At 39.0% G+C, this 19403-nt stretch overlaps 1 protein-coding gene across 3 annotated transcripts in view; it reads left to right on the forward strand.

Moving 5' to 3' along the window:
• Window positions 1-19403, forward strand: part of CEP128 (centrosomal protein 128) — a 447512-nt gene that overhangs the window by 144720 nt on the left and 283389 nt on the right. For all 3 annotated transcript variants that reach the window (XM_043918906.1, XM_043918908.1, XM_043918907.1), the window contains 2 exons: window positions 9363-9713; window positions 18103-18753. In XM_043918906.1, the coding sequence (XP_043774841.1) occupies window positions 9363-9713; window positions 18103-18753 (1002 nt within the window). The remainder of the gene's footprint in view (window positions 1-9362; window positions 9714-18102; window positions 18754-19403) is intronic.

The following is a 19403-nucleotide window of genomic DNA, read 5'->3' on the forward strand; positions in this document are numbered from 1 at the left end:
ATAATATTTTAATATCCTAGTGTGAGGATAATGTCCTTTGGTGATTATTCTTTCTCAAGCACATATCTGATCATGTTACTCCCTTGCTCAAAAACTATTGAGAGCTCAAACTGAATTTTAACATCCCCCCAAACCTGATTTCTCAACTTACTTTCCAATCTGTTTTAGCCCTCTTGAGCATTACTGCTTTGGGGGGTGCAGGCAAAGAGTGAGTTTGTTAGTGAAAGTATGCTTGTGAGAGATACAAGTGGGCAGGGGGAAAGTTGAGCTGTTACTGTTACTTACAAGTGGGCAAGTGAGAAGTTGAACTCTTTGTGAGCAGCCTGTGCTGGTTTGCTCATTCTGTGGCTCTTGCCCGTGCTGTCGTTGGTCATGAGTGCTTATTTCCTTTCCACCAGTTTCTTCACACTTTAGTTTGCCTGTTGTGTCCTTATTTTATATCTCCTTCTTTATAAGGTCTTGCTGATCAGAATAGGTTCTCTTAAATTTAGTGACTTAACTCCTGTTTCTGTAGCTGCCATGGTGCTTCCCACCGGCTCTCATGTTTGCCCCAGTCAGTATTTCTCATTCAGTACTTTTTCTGGTTCTGTTTTAACCCCCCTTATCCTGTGGTTCTTCTCTCTCTTTCAAAAAAACTTCTAGAGACATCTATGCATCAGGGATTGTATAATTCCTGTTCAGGATTTCCTTCTGTCTCAGGAAGGAACATGGCAATTTATTTAATTATTAAAAAAGGTTGGTTGGTTGGTATCCAGTAATATGGTGAAGTGGAATCAATATCAATTTGAATAGTAGGGACCCTGTGGCTAGTCCTTTCTCAGCTGAAAACTTGCCTCCTTATCTTGAATTGATCACTTTATCTTCCACTGCCTTCAGTTTCCTTCTCTCTAAAAGGTAGGTGTTGGATTGCCTCTCTAAATCTAACATTATTTCTAGATAGTAATAAAAAGATTTCCTGAAAAGTGCCAGTGATTCTTCCACATGCTTTATCTAAGTGATCTACTGTAGGTCATCATTCTTCTGTATTGTAGATGTTATTGAGTCCATTTTATAAATTTATTTTTTACTTTGGTTCACAGACAGTAAGCAATTCTTCTACGGTCATAGACTGGCAGACCTAGGATTTGAACTCAAGCCTGTGGGCTTCATCTAAATTATTTCATCTGATTGATGACTGTCATTTATAACTTTATTGCTACTTCCATCTTGGGTATTCCTTTGGAAAAGGTGTATGGATTCATTACATATTCTAATGTATTGTTTATAGATTACAAGATAAAGTCAAACATGTATCTGCTGATACTTTTTAAGTTGACCTGTCTTTATACTTAGAAATGTCTCTTAATAGTAGGCTTCCCTGGTGGCTCAGATGGTCAAGACTCTCCTGCAATGTAGGATCCCTGGATTGCGTAGATCCCCTGGAGGAGGAAATGGCAACCCACTCCAGTAATCTTGCCTGGAGAATTCCATGAACAGAGGAGCCTGGCAGGCTACAGTTCATGGGATTGCAAAAAGTCAGACATGACTGAGCAACTGTTACTCACTCACTATTAGCCATGTGCTTTTCCATGGTATGCTGCTGTCTCCCTGTAGATGTTAATTCTGAGGATTTTAAGTCTACCTGTTTTTTCATTACTGTTACAAGTTTCCACATGAAGTACATAATACTATATGTGGAAATGTTTATTTTAAATTTATACCATTCACTTTAACCCACTCCAGTGTTCTTGCCTGGAGAATCCCATGGACAGAGGAGCCTGGTGGGCTATGGTCCATAAGGTCACAAAGAGTCGGACGTGACTGAAGCAACTGAACATCCATTTACTGTACCCTGGTTTATTTGGGGCCAGGTTTTCATTTTTAAATGTTCACTAAGTTGCCCAATCTTTTGTGTGTGTTGAGTGTCAATTAAGAATAGAGGAAAAATTGTATTTAATTGTATTTTAGTTACATCAGTGAACAAATGATCATTGTTACCACCTACACCATAGGTTTAGGACTTTGTGTCCCTAATCCCTCATGGAAAAAATGTTTTAAATGTAGGCTTAACAATTCTTCATGAATATGAGAAATAGGAAGAAGGTGGGTGGAAAGATTTTTGTATGCCAGACAGAGCTGATTTCTTAATTCTGTAAATTTGCTCCATTATTCTCCTACCATATCCAGTTTTTCCACTTTTATAATTTCAAGTGATAAATATCCTTTTGTAATAAAAATATGTAAAATTATGATCTTAGATATGTGATTGGTTAAAGCTAGAGTTTATGGTGGGTCCTATCCATGTTTTATTTTTAATAGAATCTCTCTTTTTTTTGGTCTATTTTGTGTTTTAATGCCTTATTCATATGAATGGGCTGTCTAGTTTTCTTAGAATTTGAATACAACCACTGCAGCTGTTAACAAGGGAGCCAGTGGCAGCCAAAGCCAATCAATTTTAAAGGGAGAGTGTTCTTTTCTATTATCTTCTATATGCATTATTTTACAGGTATTATTTATAGTTAATTGTTTTTTAATTAAGAACTTATTTAGGGCCTTATTTTTTCCTTTCTGTCCTTTGGCCATTTTACTCCTGGGAAGAGAGGAGTTAAGTTAGTAGACCAGAGGCAGCTTTCCTCAGGAGGGTCTGCTTGCAAGGTAGGTATTTGTCTGGCATCCAGGAACTGGAGTGATAATCATTTCTCTACACTGATATGAGATCTTCCCTAAGTAATAAGGGTAGCTCACTGTGCCTGGACGTTTTGTACAAACAAAATGTGGTCTCTACTGAACACCTGCTTTCTTCCTAGGAGTCTGAGATTTTATTATACAATACTAGGCATTAGAACCCACCTGCAAATGCAGGAGACATAAGAGACATCGGTTCCATCCCTGGGTTGGAAAGATCCCCTGGAGGAGGGCACGGCAACCCTCTCCAGTATTCTTGCCTGGAGAATCCCCATGGACAGAGGAGCCTGGTGGGCTACAGTCCATGGGGTCGCAAAGAGTCGGACGTGACTGAAGCAACTGAGCGCACACACGAGGCAGATAGTACCTAAGTGACCAGCCCCTAATTAAAACTTTGGGCACTGAGTATCTGATGAGCTTCCCTGGTAGACAGTGCTTCACAAGTGTCAGAGCTCACGGCTGGAAGAACTGAGCACGTCTTGTGTGACCCTCGGGAAGGAGGCTCTTGGAGACTCGTGCCTGATTTCCGCTGGTCTGCCCCGCGTGTCCTGTTCCCTTTGCCAGTTGGCCTTCTGTCTTCTCATCCTGATAAATCTTAGTAAGGGCACCTGTAGGCTTCCAGTTCTGTGAATCCTAGCTATCACCAAACCTGAGACCCTTAACACAGCTGACCATTAATATATTTTCCCATCTGAAGAAGGCAAGAGAAAAATCCATTCAAATGTATAAAGTTTTAGTAAATTAGAGAGTTTGTAAATTTTTTGGTAGTGTAACCTGAAGGAAATCAGAGCATGCTTTCCCAAATTATGCCATGTTGGCGTATTGATTTTATTCAGCTGAGGGCGCTTGAGAACCAGTAGATGCAGAAAGGGGTCTGTGACCTCCTCGTTGTACCTAAAAGCAAGTCAGTATTTCCCATGAGGAAGGTGCCCTCCCTGTACCAGGAAGAGAATAGCATTCTCATCAAGGAAAACTGGGAGTTGATGCCAAAATGGATCTGTACAAACAAACCTAAAATCACCCTTGTTGTTCAGTGGCTCATTCGTGTCCAACTCCTTGCAATCCAATGGACTGCAGCATGCCAGGCTTCCCTGTCCTGTATTTCCTGGAGTTTGCTCACGCTCATGTCCATTGAGTTGGTGATGCCATCCAACCATCTCATCCTCTGTCGTCCCCTTCTCCTCCTGCCTTCAATCTTTCTCAGCATTAGGGTCTTTTCCAGTGAGTTGGCTCTGCACACCAGGTGGCCAAAGTATTGGAGCTTCAGCTTCAGTCCTCTTATCTTCCATTCATTTTCCCCTTAGATTTCCTAATCACTTTTCCATTATTAAATCCCTTTTCTTTTATCTTGTCATCTCTCCTTAAATTCTTTATTCAAGTATATGAGATCTCAGTCCTAACCACTTCTTTGGGTCTTCTTTTTTCTGTGATGGCTCCTACGTATACATAAAATTATTAAATAAAATTCATATTCTTTTCTCCTGTTAATCTATATTATGTTAGTTTAGTTCTCAAGTCCAACCACAGACTCTGAAAGGTTCTCTATAGGATGCTCAAGTTTTTCTCTCCCGTCCAACTGGAAGGAATTCTTGATAAAAAGTATGTTTCTGTTACTTTGGTTTGTTCCTATCTTTGATGGTACTTATATAGTAGGAAATAAATAATGGGTTAATTAAGTGATATAAAATTTAACCACCTGGTTTAGTAGCTGAGATAATTTTACACAGTTTAAATATAAAAAAGTTCTTCAGGGTAGAAGATGCGTCCAGGAATGTATGATGGTATTGTTGGAATTGAAAATCATCATAATGGAATACATAATAAAATTGCTTTCCATTTAATGTTTCATGTGGTACATAGGAGGTTACTAATGTCTGCTATATGTGCCTGCCTTGATAGCATTTATCCCTGCATTGATGATGTATGTGTACGCTTCATGTGTGCTCTGTGTGTGGGTGTTTATTGGAGGAATTGTTTTGAGGGTTCTATAGAATAGTCTTTTGATTGATGAGGGAGAAATGTTTATTATAATTAGATGATTCTGATTGGTTTTCTGAGGAAGATGGATTAAAGAGAATGTCAAAAAAGTGGCTGAGTAGACTCCACGAAGGAGTGAGGAAAGAACGTAGGAAGGAGTTCTCTGGTAAGTTTTACCTGAAGCATGATGCAGTCAGATTGACAGGAGCAAAGCAGTCGCCACAGTTTCCAGGCTCAGGGCATTTGGAGGCTGTGTTCGTCCTGCTCACACTGAAACCTACCTTCCCATCAAGAGTGAGGACACCTTATTTATACTAAGAACCACCCCTTTTCTGTTCACTTTCACTCACATGTTCAGTCAGCACCACGATGTTTTCACATATTCTTCAAAGTGAAATATTGTCTGTTATCTGTTAGTATGAAAGTCTGCAGTTTTAAAATGTGAGAACAAAAGGAATTTATTTTGTTAAACTCTGGGCTTGCATTTATTAATCCTATGCCTATTCTTGTTGCTCTGTAATTAACAGAGGATAAATAATGCTGGATTTATTTTAATTCTGGATTCAAAAGAGTTGCTGGAGAAATGTGGAGAATTTCATCTACTCTTGGGTCCTTTGCAAATTTGAGACAATCTAGTTGTAACCTTACTTCTGTTTGTCAGTTTTTAAGCATTTCTCATTTTCTCTTTCCTACAGCAGCTATTTCTGACTCTCTGTGCTTAAATACACAAGTCCAGCTCCATTTTTACCCTCCCTCAGTGGAGATTTACTGCTATTTTAATAGGACTGTCTTTTTGTTAGGAGTTGGGCATCCAGTGAACTTACTTTTTTGATGTGCTAAAATTAAGATGCCTGTAGGATTATCAGGTGTAGAGACTCATTATGCAAGTAGATATTTAAAAATCTGGAGTTAAGATCAGTCTGGTTCTGAATTAGGAATCACTTAGATCTCTGTTTACCTACATACTTGTTTACCACCAAAGACATTTTATAGATGGAGTGATGCTTAATACTAGAAACCTGTACAGTTATCTCTATTTAAAGGCCAAATAGTTGAAGAGGCCCAGGAAAGGAGATTGTGAAAGAAAAAGGAGAACTAGTGAGGAGTGTATTATGAAAATAAAGGAAGAAGAGAGGTAGGTTTAAGAAGTGATTGGCAGTGTCACATGCAACAAGGATTGTAGGAAGGATTTATAGAGCCCACTGTATTTGGCTTTAGGTTATCTTTGGGGATCTTGATGAGAGTTATTTTAATTGGGTGATCAGGCTGGAAACCAGAGCCAGTGAACTGAGAAGTGGATTGGAAATAAGACTGTGGGGCATCAAGTGTGGACTGCTCTTCGCAGGAGTTTTTAACAAGAAGAGGACAGGATGCTGGTGAGAAGGTCATGTCAGATTGATAAAGGGTTTTTGTTTGTTTCACTTAAAAAATTAGGTTTTTGTTTTTTTTTAAAAGATGAGAATAATAGAGAAGAATGATATAGTAAGAAAAGAGAAGGCCTAACTGGTGTAGTGAAGTCCTTGATGGATGTGGAAGGAAGGAACCAAGGTAGGCTGATTTGTCTAAAGAAGAAAGGTCCCTTTTCCTTAACTGCTGGGAAGATTCAGGATGGTACATGTAGGAAATTTGGGGGGTGTCTTGCCTAATAGCCTCAGTGTTATTTTTCAGGGGGAGAACTAGATTATTATGTATGCTACAGTGAGTGAAAAAGCTGGTAGGTTCAGAGAGTGCACACTGGACCAGGTAGGGGCATGCTGAAGAATCTCTGGGCACTGAGGGTGGCTTTCAGTGTCTCTTCACATCCCCTGACACTCATTTGTGATTTTCCTTGGAGCACTTGGTAACCTGATATGGGAAATAGGAGATTTTTTTTAGGTCCTACAGAGATGTTTTACTATTCAAGTTCAGTAGTTGAATAGGTCTAAAAGGAGTTTGAGATGTAAGCAGGAGAGTGGCTAAAGCGAAATATTACTTATTTAGGTTAAAGAGCCTGGATCTCAAGCCAGTAAAAGGAATATCATCTCCTTTTGGCAATGAAGAGCAAATGTATTAGGAGAAAAGGGAGCTGGGCAGATGGGTAGACAAAGCCAGAGGAGGAGATAATGGGGGGAAAGAGGGTTGGGTATACTCTTACTTCAAAGGTGACGGTTCTAAAAACAACACTAGGATAGGTCTATAGGAGTGAGTGACTGTAGACACATGGAGTTAGGGTCCATCTGGAAGTCTGAAAGCTTAGTAATGAGTTGAAAACGGGCTCTGGACTCAGACTGTCTGAGTCTGAATGCTGTGCCCTCACTTGTTAGGTATATGATCTTTGGCAAGTTCCAAGTGGTGGTTGACTGTCACTCAAATAAAGATAATGAGTGCCTTACTTTAGTTTTGTGGTGGGATTGAGTGAAGTAACTCATATAAAGCATTTGTACTATCCCTTGCACAACTTAACTGCTCAATAAACCTTAGTTGTTGTTGTTATCATTATTGCTGGCTCTGTCTCATTTAGATCACAACTCTTTTTTTTAAATTAATTAATTTATTTTAATTGGAGGCTAATAACTATACGGTATTGCGTTGGTTTTTGCCATACATTGACATGAATCAGCCATGGATGTACATGTGTCCCCCATCCTGAATCCCCCTCCCCCCTCCCTCCCCATCCCCTCCCTCAGGGTCGTCCCAGTGCACTGGCTTTAAGTGCCCTATTTCATGCATCAAACTTGGACTGGTATAGATCTCAACTTTTATGTCACCGCCTAAGAGAGACTCTCCCCAGCCACACTGTAAAATATAGACTCGTTCAAATAACTGTCCGTCATATTTTAGCGCCTTGTACTACCCACTGTTGTAATTTAGTTGTTGGTGTGAATATCTCCCCAGTTAGATTATCATCTTCTTTGGTGTTGAAGCCAGATCTTATTAACCTTTTTATAAACTATGTGCCTAACACATCAGAAGTATAACTGCTCTCCCAAGTCTTTGTTGTGGGAGGAAAAATGGGATCTCTCTGTTGATGTAGAAACCACTTGAATACTGCTTGTTTAATAAAGTTGATTTCTGGCCTAGTGGTAAAACTTTTAGATAAGGGCAAAAGGGTAAACCACCATCACTAGGGTTTTCTGATCTCATTTTAGAATTTTCCACACAAACAAGTGCACAGTTCTCAATTTACTGTTTTGTTTGGGTGGATAAAGGAGTGACTCATCTCTTCCAAGCTGCGTTGGATTTAGCAAACTGAGCAAATGCAAACCTCTTGTTTTAGAGGCATTATTTATATGTTGTTGCCATAATGTCAAATCATGACTTTAATCATGAGAGAAATTATATTTAACTTGATTTGAGCCACAGTTGAGGGATGCTGAATCTGGAACTGATAATCTGCTCTTAGAGGAGGTTTTTAAATGTTTCCAGTCTGTTTATAGGTGCTTCAGTACAATGTAGGTGATATTTTATTGTTTGTCCAGCTCACAGTCATTTTAGCTTCCTGAACCCAATCTTACTTGAACATATGACCTTTTCGTGTTACTTTTGTAACCACAAGTATTTGAAACTAAAGGCTCAGAAGGAGCAGCTTTTGAGATACATCGTAGGCACTTGTTTCTGAATTTCTCACTGACTTCCAGAGCTTTACAAGAGTGGCTTAACTGTTAACAATGATAACATTCTTTTATGTGTATAAAATGTTATATAATGTACTCTCATTTTTGAAGTTAAAAATCAGTATTTGCTCACTCTTCTCAAATTAAAAATGCATTTGAATTATGATGATTTAGTATAAGTTCCAAGTGTGTTATTGACCAACTCTGGTTTGGGGAGGGGGCATCCCTGGTGGCTCAATTGGTGAAGAATCTGCCTGCCAGGGCGGGAGAAACTGGTTCCCTCCTGGGTTGGGAAGATCCCCTGGAGAAGGAAATGGCAACCCCTCCAGTGTTCTTGCCTGGGAAATCTCATGGGCTGAGGAGCCTGGCGGGCTAGAGTCTGTAGGGTCGCAAGAGTTGGACCTGACTTAGTGGCTAAACCACTGCTTACCACTGGTTTAGCGAAAGTAGATTTTAAGAGTTCGAGTTTTTTTCTTGAATGGGTAAGTATTCCACGTAAATTTAAATTTATAAATTGAAAATCTGTCCTTCATTGATTTGTATAAGCTTGACATAAGTTTATCAACTTATAACATTATGTATTTCCAGTCAAATAACCTATCTATAAGTAATTTATCACATTTAAATGGACTTTCACATTACAGTATTGTCTATACTGGTGCTTGTGTCATCAATGTTCTTTTTTTTGTTACAGATTTTTATTTTATTATCACAAAATTTTATTTGCTGTCAGAAAGTGAAGCATTATGTGTGATGGCATATAATTGCTCTGACAATCTGACAAATTCTAAAGCATTGACATTTCTTTCATTATACAAGACACTAGATTCTTACGAAAGTAATACATGTTGTTTTCCTCATCAACAAGGCTTTCTGTTTTACTGACAGTCAATTGGGAAAAAAAAAAAAACATATTTTCCCTTCTTAAATAATGAAGTAGTCTAAAAATGAAAATACTTTTATAACAAATTATTCTCAATTAATATGATCATGAGATACATGGAAAAGGATCGTACTTTCTAGATGGATTGATAATTTGATGACATTAGTGACTCCTGTTTGATGATATATTACACATCCAATGTTAACAAGAACATGTTCCTGATCCTTCACATGCTTCATTCCTAGAATTTAACCCATGAGCTGGAGAACAGGGAAAAACAGCAGCTAGAGATGTTGGATGAACTGAAGGAGATCCAGAAGCACTTTGAGACGTGTGACGCCAAACACAAGCGAGCTGACCTGCAGATCACGAAGCTGACTCAGCACGCCGAGGAGGCCACCAAGCAGGCCGAGCAGTACCTTCTGGAGCTCCAGCAGTCCGAGGGCCTGAGACAGGAGGCAGAGAAGAGGAGAGAGGAGCTGAAGCTGAAAGCTCAGGAGTCCATTAGGCAGTGGAAGCTTAAGCATAAGAAGTTAGAACGCGCACTGGAGAAGCAATCTGAAAGTCTCGATCAACTGTCAGACAAGAATAATCAGGTACGAAAGCCACATTCCTGAGGAATGGTTTCTGCTGTGACCGACCATTCACTCATTTGTCCTTTGAACAAACTCTTGAGTGCCGTGCTGTGTGTGTAACCTATCAAGAGGTTCTTGGTAGAAGAGTCTCTGTGTCTTCACTGTCTCAAGGTACACAGAGAAAATCTTTGTACAGCCTTTGTGGTAGTTTAACATTCTGTGGCTTTGCAGAGTTAATTCTTAAAACAGATCCACTCTTCTCCTCTATTTTAGCTTTTAGTTCCCTAGTACTCCCCGTGCTAAGTTGCTCAGTCATGTCTGATTCTTTGTGAACCCATGGACTGTATGTAGCCTGCCAGGCTCCTCTGTCCATGGGAGTGGATTGCTATGCCCTAATTTGAAATTATTCTTTAATATCCAAATGGAAGAAAATCACAAAATCTTCCTTAATATCACATGTCTTTTCCTCCAGTGAATGTATTTTAAAATCTCATTTATTTGTGTATCTCAACTTCAGTATTGGTTGGAAAGCAGCATTTAAGATGCAGTCATTACTACTGGACCATTTTCTGGCAGCAGCTGTAATTTTAGTTAAGTGAGTAGCATTGATAATCTCACTGAGCAGTATTGTCAGGTCTCAAGCTTCTTGAAGACTTTTGTGCTCCTTTGATAGCAACAGAAAGCATTTCATTGATCTGTGTATGCATTTAACGTCATCTTTTCTCTTGTATAATAGGTTATTTTAAATGGATTTTATGCTCCTGTGTTGATTCTCAACTGTATCTTTGCATTGAATTAAACCCAGATGTTTATAAGATAATAAGCAGGAAAGTCATGATTGATTTTTATCCATGTTTAGTCTTGGTTTATCACTTCTGCATTGTCATTTGTCACTTGTCAAGAACTCTGATTGTTTCAGAAGAATAATCATTTGGATAAGTTGACTTTCTTTCAAAAGAAAGCAAAATGTAGGGCAATTACACCTATAAAATCAATTGTCAGCACTTAAGAATGATAGATGCTTATTTCATGACAGATGAGCTGTCATGGACACGATGCTTTCATTTTTACATACGAATTTCTTAGACATATAAAAGATGGAGGAAGTGATCACTTTGCACTGACTGTGGAATGCTTTTCACTTTAACCGACCTGACACTTAATAGGTGACTCATTGCCCCAAGGTAAAGCCCTTCTGAAGCTTTCAGACTTGAATGTGAATTGATTTGATCCCAGGAAATTGGTCTACTTTGATTATTCTGTTGTCAGCCTGGTTTGGCAATTGGTTCAATGAGTCTGCCTATAATGGAGGTAGGGAGAGAGAAGAGGGGTTGGGGAAATTGATTGATTGAGAGCCATCTGGGGATTTTGCTTAATGAGAGGAAATTTAGAAGGGTCCATGTCATCAGACAGTATCCTAACCCAGGAGAGTTTTCTCAATTGAGCTTTTTAGAATATTAAAAATTGTTAAACAATCACTTCCCAGAATACTCCTGCTAAAGTTATTTTTATCACTTAGCATTGCTAATGATAAGCAGAGAAGTAGTTTTAAAGTGATTGCCACAGTTAGGGTAGTATTACAATTATCACAGCAGGCATTGTAATTTCCACTTTAAAAACCTTAAAAATTAATGCAGCATGTCACAGTTAGAGCAATGGTTAATCAAAGAAGAAAGGGTAACAGATATTTTACTGCAAATTCAAGTGTCCAGTAAGTCTGTGATATGGAAATACATTGTAAATAACTTGGGAAAAAGTATATCTTTAATACCTTACTGAATAATGCCTCTGAAGAATATTTAATTTTGAATAAAATAGGGCAGTAGTAAGACAGTCTACTCATTTTTTGTTTTTTTTTTAGGACTAATTACTTTCCAAAAGTGACTCCAGGATATATTTGGAAGTGTATGTTAAAGTAAAAATGATACTGGTTTACAAATAAAGCATGTTATAGTTTAGAGAATGAATTAATTGTTTAATAAGTAACTTTATTGAGCCCTTTCATGTGCTCAACAGATGCAGTCTTTGCATTTTCAAAATAGTTCCTTGCCTACTTCCATCTATCTTTTTCCAGGTTCACTTATTTTCTACTTTAAGATGTGCCACTTAAAAATTCATTAGAAAGCCCAAAGCTTTTATTCTCTTAACTATTGCTCTTATTTTTTCTTCCCCCTTGCTTTTTACAATGCATTATGGAATCTTGGTAAGATGTCAGATGTATATCATATTACAAAACTGCTTCATTATTGAAGAATATGGCACAGCAAACAAATAGCATATCATTGCAGAAAAAATCCAGACAGGTCAGTATGTATACATTCCTTAAAAGACACTGACATGAATGTTTACATCAGGGAATCATGATATTCTTCGGAGATATATAGATGGCGTAATATTCTATCGATATATATAACGTTCGATTGAAGACCCAGCATTCTACTGATATAAATAATCATCAAGCATTGTGATATTTTTGCCTTTTTTTCTTTTAAAGTGCTTTTGAAGTCATTGGTTTTTATATGTGCTTTAAAAATAATAAGAAAAAATATTTCAGTTTGGGTTTTGATCATCATGTATGCTTTTCTGAATGTTTCCAAATTCATGTGTTGTTTTTTTTTTTCTTAACACGGATAATGGGAACAATTCTTAGGTTTTATTTGTCTTGCTTTTTCTTACTGAGTTGGCAGGATGATTGACTTGCCCATGTATTGAGCTTTTTCCTTGATAATATTTGACTTCGAGAATCTTAAATTGCCATCTTTTCCTTCTGTGTATTGCTTTCATGCTGAGGGAAATAAAAGAGCCGTATGTAATATATACTATCTTTTCAAATGTGAATTTCTTAATGGTTGAAAAGTAAGGAGGATCAGTGCTAAAGTGCACACTTTTAAAATGTGTATGCAGTCCTGTCATAAGCAATTTAAGAAAGGCTAGAGTACCGATATGTTAGTATAGCCCAGCAGTCTCTGCATGTTTCCTTCTGTGCAGAAAATTAACTTTTGTTTTCTTTAAAAATTTTTCTTGCCTACCTTTTGGTTCCCTAAAAAAAAGAAAAACCTGTACAGACTTGATAGTCAGGCCTTTGAGGAGTTGATTCCTGATCCCATAAATCACCATGGTTTTAAGCAGTGTCATTCCTTTGGGGTCATACCAGCCATTTTCAATCCTTCTTTCATTATCTTCCTCTATAGCTCTTCTTCAATGGAAACAGTGCTCGGTTAGAACATTCCCTTCCCATTTCTCCTGACTGCTACTTATGTCTCCATTAAGCCTCCACTTTTCTCAAGAATTTTCACACCTGGCTTCCCTTCAACCTGTTTCATTACATATAATTTTGCTATTATCTTTGGTGATCTCCAAGTTTAAGTCAGCAGCCCATTGGACTCTGTGTTTTTATATTTCACTAGCTTCCTGTTGTATAGTGACTTTCCAATCACTCTGCAGCTAATTTCTATGGCTAAAATTTGTCATCATCTATAATTTGTGTTCAGATCTTATAGTTCTAAAATTTCAGTCTCTGATTATCCACATTACTTTTATTCCTTTTTCCTCTTTTAAGTATTACCATCAGATTTTCACCTTCCCACATTTCATTGGTTGACCAGCTGTTTCTTGGAATCAGTTTTTTTTCCCCTCTCAGACTGGACTTCACGAAAAGCTAATCTGGTGACATGTTCACTGGCATCTTCAGTTTCTTAACTTCCACCCCACACATTTTGTTGATCTTCAATCTGGGATCTACCTAACCCTCTACTTATTCTGTTGCTGCTCTTGAGTGGTACCAGCAAAACTTACATAGAATATCATGTATATTGGCTCCTGCAGTGATCTTGGTTTCCTCCCCGACCCCAGCCCAATTCATTCCATCACATTACAAACAATTAATGTAGACCAGTTGCTAGGCATCTAGCCCTCTTCTGATCAAGAACTATTCTTCATTTGAAGGATGAACTATGAAGACTGTTGGGGAGCTTCTGATAAATTTTACTCATTCCTAAAAAAGATACACTAGGAGGGAGTTGTCCTCCTTCTCTGAACATTATTTTGTTTGACCGTGATGCTAGAAATGGCTGAGGCTGAGATCAGGCAATGATCCTGAGAATGCAGCCTCATTAGGAGGGAAGGTATTGCTGAACGCGATGCAGAGCAGTGGACCTAGAGCTCTGACCTGCTGTGTCTGGAGCAGTTCTGCTTGGAATGATGGTAAATCACCTTGTAGTTTAAGCTCGCTTGAATTGGAGTTTTCTCTTACTTGCAGCAGAAAAACATTCAAGCTAATATGAAACATCAATTCTAGGAGTAAGGAGCTGTAAGTCGACAAACCTAAAATGATTGACGAAGTGGAGAAGTAGGGTGAGAACTGGGATGATCAGACTTTTCTCAAGGGAAGGCTGGAAAACTGCACCATGCTATTGGCGGTAACTGAGCCGTTAGAAGTCATGCCTTTGGGTCTTGATGATGTGCTTCAGGGGATGGTATTATGTGATCAGTAGGTAAGTGACTTTGGGCTTCCCTTGTCACTCAGCTGGTAAAGAATCTGCCTGTAATGCGGGGGACCTTGGTTCAATCCTTGGGTTGGGAAGATCCCCTGGAGAAGGTAAAGGCTACCCACTCCAGTATTCTGGCCTGGAGAATTCCTTGGACTGCATAGTCCATGGGGTTGCAAAGAGTCAGATACGACTGAGGAGCTTTCACTTCACTTCAGGAACACTTTAGATGTTGGAGTCTGTTGTATAGTTATCGGAGCCGTTAGAAAACTCCCAGAAGAGAACGATAAACACAGGTTGAAACTGGCCTGTCTAAAAGCAGAGAGAAAGATCTTGGGGCATTGGGAGACTGAAAATCTGCCATCTATAGCCCATATTTACTGAGTCTGATAATTTGGAGTCTTTCATAGTTGGAAAAGCCAAATCGTCTATTCATACTAAGGTTAGTCCAAGTAAGAGAGGGAGGTAGGACATTTAGCAGAAATTTAAATGAGGTAAAAAAACAAGCCGATTTCTCAGGCCCAGGCACATCTACTCAAGCATTTCTGGCCAAAGGAGACCCAAGTCCATTGTTCTGAATTCCCTCAAGATAAAGGTTATTCAACTGAGGGCCCCCAGGAATCTCCCGGATACTGAGGTGGTGGTTAAGACACTGACATTTTCAGACTCGGAGTCAATGTCTAGACACATCTTGGGCTATGGCTACTAGCCAAGCATTAACCAAAAGAAAATAGAAGTTACTTAGCTTTTAGTATGTATATTGCCAAAGAAATTCCAAACTTGACCAACATAGTCTGGGACTGTCTGCTCTAAGGCTGTCACTGCTGTCCTGAATTGATGTAACACTTGGAACACTGAAGGTGAGGGCAAAACCCAGAGAGTTGTAGCTTGGCAGGATCTGAGTTTTGGAGGACTCTTCTTGAAACACCCCATCCTGCTCTTCCCATCATGTGACAAAAATAAATATGGTATTTTGCAATCAAAGATATTTTATCCACTACAATTCATCTCGAATACATGATTTTTACTGATATCTTCAGGGCTTCATGGAAGTCTCTTAACTCAAGGCCAGGGGCCTATGTTATCTGTTCCAAAGGTTAATCACTATGTTTAAGCCACCTTCCTTATTCTTGGGTCCCTCCTTATGTTATCGTTACAGCCAAGACTGGATTCTGTCAGTTTTGTCTTCTTTAATGCGGTGCATAGAGTGACCTCCCAAAGATACCTCAGCCTAGTTTCCAGAAGCTGAGAATATGGATGAAATTTCAATGCCATGATGATGTTATATGGCACAATGTTGATTTTAAGGTGAGGAGATTGTCTGAATGGGCCTAGTCTAATCATAGGAGACCTTAAAAGCAGATAAATCTTTCTGATTGTTGGGAGAAGGGGAAGTCAGAGGGATTCAAAACTTGAGAAGGATTCGGTGTGGAATGTTACTGGCTGCAGAGACAGAGGAGTCCATAATCCAAGGAGTGTGAGTGGCTTTAATTTTATTTTTTTTTTCCAATTTTTTTCCATTTATTTTTGTTAGTTGGAGGCTAATTACTTTACAGTATTGTAGTGGTTTTTGCCATACATTGACATGAATCAGCCATGGATTTAAATGTATTCCCCATCCCGATACCCCCTCCCACCTCCCTCTCCACCCGATCCCTCTGGGTCTTCCCAGTGCACCAGCCCTGAGCACTTGTCTCATGCATCCAACCTGGGCTGGTGATCTGTTTCACTCTTGATAATATACATGCTTTGATGCTGTTCTCTCTAAACATCCCACCCTTGCCTTCTCCCACAGAGTCCAAAAGTCTGTTCTGTACATCTGTGTCTCTTTTTCTGTTTTGCATATAGGGTTATCATTACCATCTTTCTAAATTCCATATATATGTGTTAGTATACTGTATTGGTCTTTATCTTTCTGGCTTACTTCACTCTGTATAATGGGCTCCAGTTTCATCCATCTCATTAGAACTGATTCAAATGAATTCTTTTTAATGGCTGAGTAATATTCCATTGAGTATATGTACCACAGCTTCCTTATCCATTCGTCTGCTGATGGGCATCTAGGTTGCTTCCATGTCCTGGCTATTATAAACAGTGTTACGATGGCTTTTAGAAGCTCAGAAAAACAGCTGGCCCAAAGCTAGCAAAGGTAACAGGGACCCATGTCCTAGGTGCACAGAACTAAATTGCCAGCACCATGAATGAGCTTGGAAGTAGATTCTCCCTCAAAGCCTCCAGATAAGAGCCCAGGTTAGCTGACATCTTGATTTTAGCATCAGGAGACAGAAGGCAGAATTGCTTGCCAGGATTGACAAGCTGGAAACAGTGAGCTAATAAATGGGTGTTGTTGTTAAGCTATGAAATTTGTTGGGATTTGCTACACTGCAATAGAAAAAGAATACATCTGCCCTTGTTTAGTCACTCAGTCATGACCAACTCTTTTTCAACCCCATGGACCATAGCCCACCAGGCTCCTCTGTCTGTGGGATTTCTCAGGCAAGAATACTGGAGTGGGTTGCCATTTCCTTCTCCAACATCCGCCCTTAGGCTTATGATTATTTCTAGCCATTTTTCCTGCCTTAAATTCTCTCTGAAGTGAACTGTTTCCTCTGTGTTCTAGAGACTTTTCAATCTGGAACAGTACTTTATCAGTGAACCCCTCTCTTCACAGTTTTGATCACTATCTTGCATAAGTACACCCCGGAGACTCCTGGTTTCTCCTTAAACTTAAATCCCACCCCCTCTCTTTAATTCCCCCTTCCCAGTTGTCTTTATCACAACCCTATGATGTAGCTTTTATTATCTTTATAAGGATAAGCAATTTCTTTAGGGCCATAGAACTACTTATGCCTAGGCTGAGAATCCAGTTCTCCTGGTCAGAGCTCAGCTGCTTAATCACTCCCTTTTATTATTTCTCCTGTTAGCTTCATGCTGTTTCTCCCTGTTAGAAATTTGAGGAGACCATTTTTTTTGAAGTGATGGACTCATTTTATCATGAATTGTTTCACATTGAGGTGCAAAATATAAAGTATAAAAATGTCTTAAAGTACTTGCATTTTAACTCATTTCTAATTCTAAAATGAGAATCTTAATTTTTTTTTTCCCCCTGGGTTCAAACTATGGTAGGCATCAGTAAACAGGTGTACAGAGATGCTATTGGTGTCAGTGTTGGGGGAGAGGGGGCAGTTTAAGCTTCCTTAGCTGTTGGCTTTTTCATTTGCATCGATGGATGGTGAGGATTAAAGGGTTAGTTCTTGGCCTTTGTCCCTGAGCAATAGCCTTAACCCCCAAAGAGGCTGGCAGAGGGTGATGGCCTTTTGGTCCTTTGACTTTTCTCATGAGTCCCTTCCCAACCTTTCCAGCTCTTAAATTAACCTTATTTCTACCTTTATTGAACTTAAAGACCTCCACATTACATACTGGTGTGTTTCTTGGCACTAATCAAATTACATTATTTGATTAACAGTGACTGATCCTACCAAAACCTTTCTGTATCTACGTTCTTCTTCACGTTATCTTCCCTATCTGTTTTGAGGTTTCTCCTTTTAAAAAGTGTGCCATTGAAATGCAAATCATTGTTATTTTAAGTAACATTGTATTATTTTAACCTCTGGTAAATAATAACTGGAGTCTTTTTCTCCCGTTCTTCTGCTCAATTTTATCTTAGCTTTAAGTAATTATTTATGATCATGGATGGATGCATTTTGGTGATGAAAACCTGAAACATATCTCAATGTGGTACTACTTCAGAACAATTGTATTTTTCTAGCCTAAAAAAGTATTTTTTATTTAAAACCAGAAAAAATACAAAGTATTTTTTTATGAAATTTTCTTCTCCTTGTGGCTTAAACTTTATTTTGTTTTCTGGTAGTGTATATGGTGAATTTTACAGTAATTTTTGCTTTCTGTTTCTAATCTGATAGATTTTAAAAGAAAAGGATGAACTGAAAAGCCAGCTTTATGCAGCGCTGCAACAAATAGAGAGTCTTCGAAAGGAATTAAACGATGTGCTGACCAAGCGTGCCCTTCAAGAGGAGGAGCTTCATTGTAAGGAGCAGAAGCTAAGTGATGTTAAGTCTCATCAAGCTGATCTTGAATTGGAAGTCAAGGATTCCCTGGATACCATCCATAGGCTAGAAAGTGAATTGAAAAAACAGAATAAGATTCAAAGCCAGGTGAAAGCTGAGAAAGCTCACCTGGAGGAACAAATTGCAGAGCTGAAGGAGAGCCAGGCCAAGGACAAAGCTCAACTTCTTGAGATGCAAGAGGCCATCAAGGACTTGAGTGCCATCCGGGCAGACCTTGCAAATAAATTGGCAGAGGAACAGAGAGCCAGGAAAGAGGTCCTCAAGAACCTTTCTGACCTCAGGACAGAAGCAAAATCTAAAGATGAGGAAACAGCTACAATCATTACTCAGTTAAAGCTCGAAAGAAACATTCACCAGAGGGAGCTGGAAGATCTCACATCATCTTTGCAGAGTGTGAAAACGAAACACGAACAAAATATCCAGGAGCTGATGAAGCACTTCAAGAAGGAAAAGAGTGAGGCTGAGAATCATATTAGGACCCTGAAGGTACCTGCGCTGAGTTATCCTGATAATACTGGAGGAAATTTTCTGGTGGCTCATGAAGTTAATAAAGCGTAAACTTTTAGAGATCGTTCTGTATTCCCAAGCACTGAAGGAGAGAGAAAACTAACAATAAAGAGGCGTATTCGTGCCTGTTCGGCCAGGTTGGAATGAGTTATAGCGACCTGGGAGCACCTATTGCAGAGGACTGAAACCCTTTAAAAAGAACATTTAGCTATTCGGGGAGTTCAGGAAAGGCAGACATAGGTGGCAGTAAGTCATGGACCTGAAACGTGCCCTCATTCAACATTTATGATCTTCTAAAATATAAAAGGCAAAGACTTGTCAAGGCCATAGAAGCTATAACCATGGCCCTTATTAGTATGGTAACTAAAGAGGATTGGCCTATGGGTTTTGTAAACCCAAGGCTTTTTGAGAATTACCCCTTCTTTTCCAAGTCAGAATTGCCTGGGTAAATGCATAATTGAGATCTTGGATTTGAGGAAGTATGTCTAAGATGTATGTATCATTATACTAGCATTTATCACATGCAGGGGAATCATCTCATAACATGATGGTCAGGAGTGTGATAAATCTATCCCCCCCTTCCTGCTTTAGTTTTTCTCTAGAGCATGCATCATCATACGATATAGATT

This window comes from Cervus elaphus, chromosome 12 (genome assembly GCF_910594005.1).
Source record: "Cervus elaphus chromosome 12, mCerEla1.1, whole genome shotgun sequence".
Lineage (NCBI taxonomy): Eukaryota > Metazoa > Chordata > Mammalia > Artiodactyla > Cervidae > Cervus > Cervus elaphus.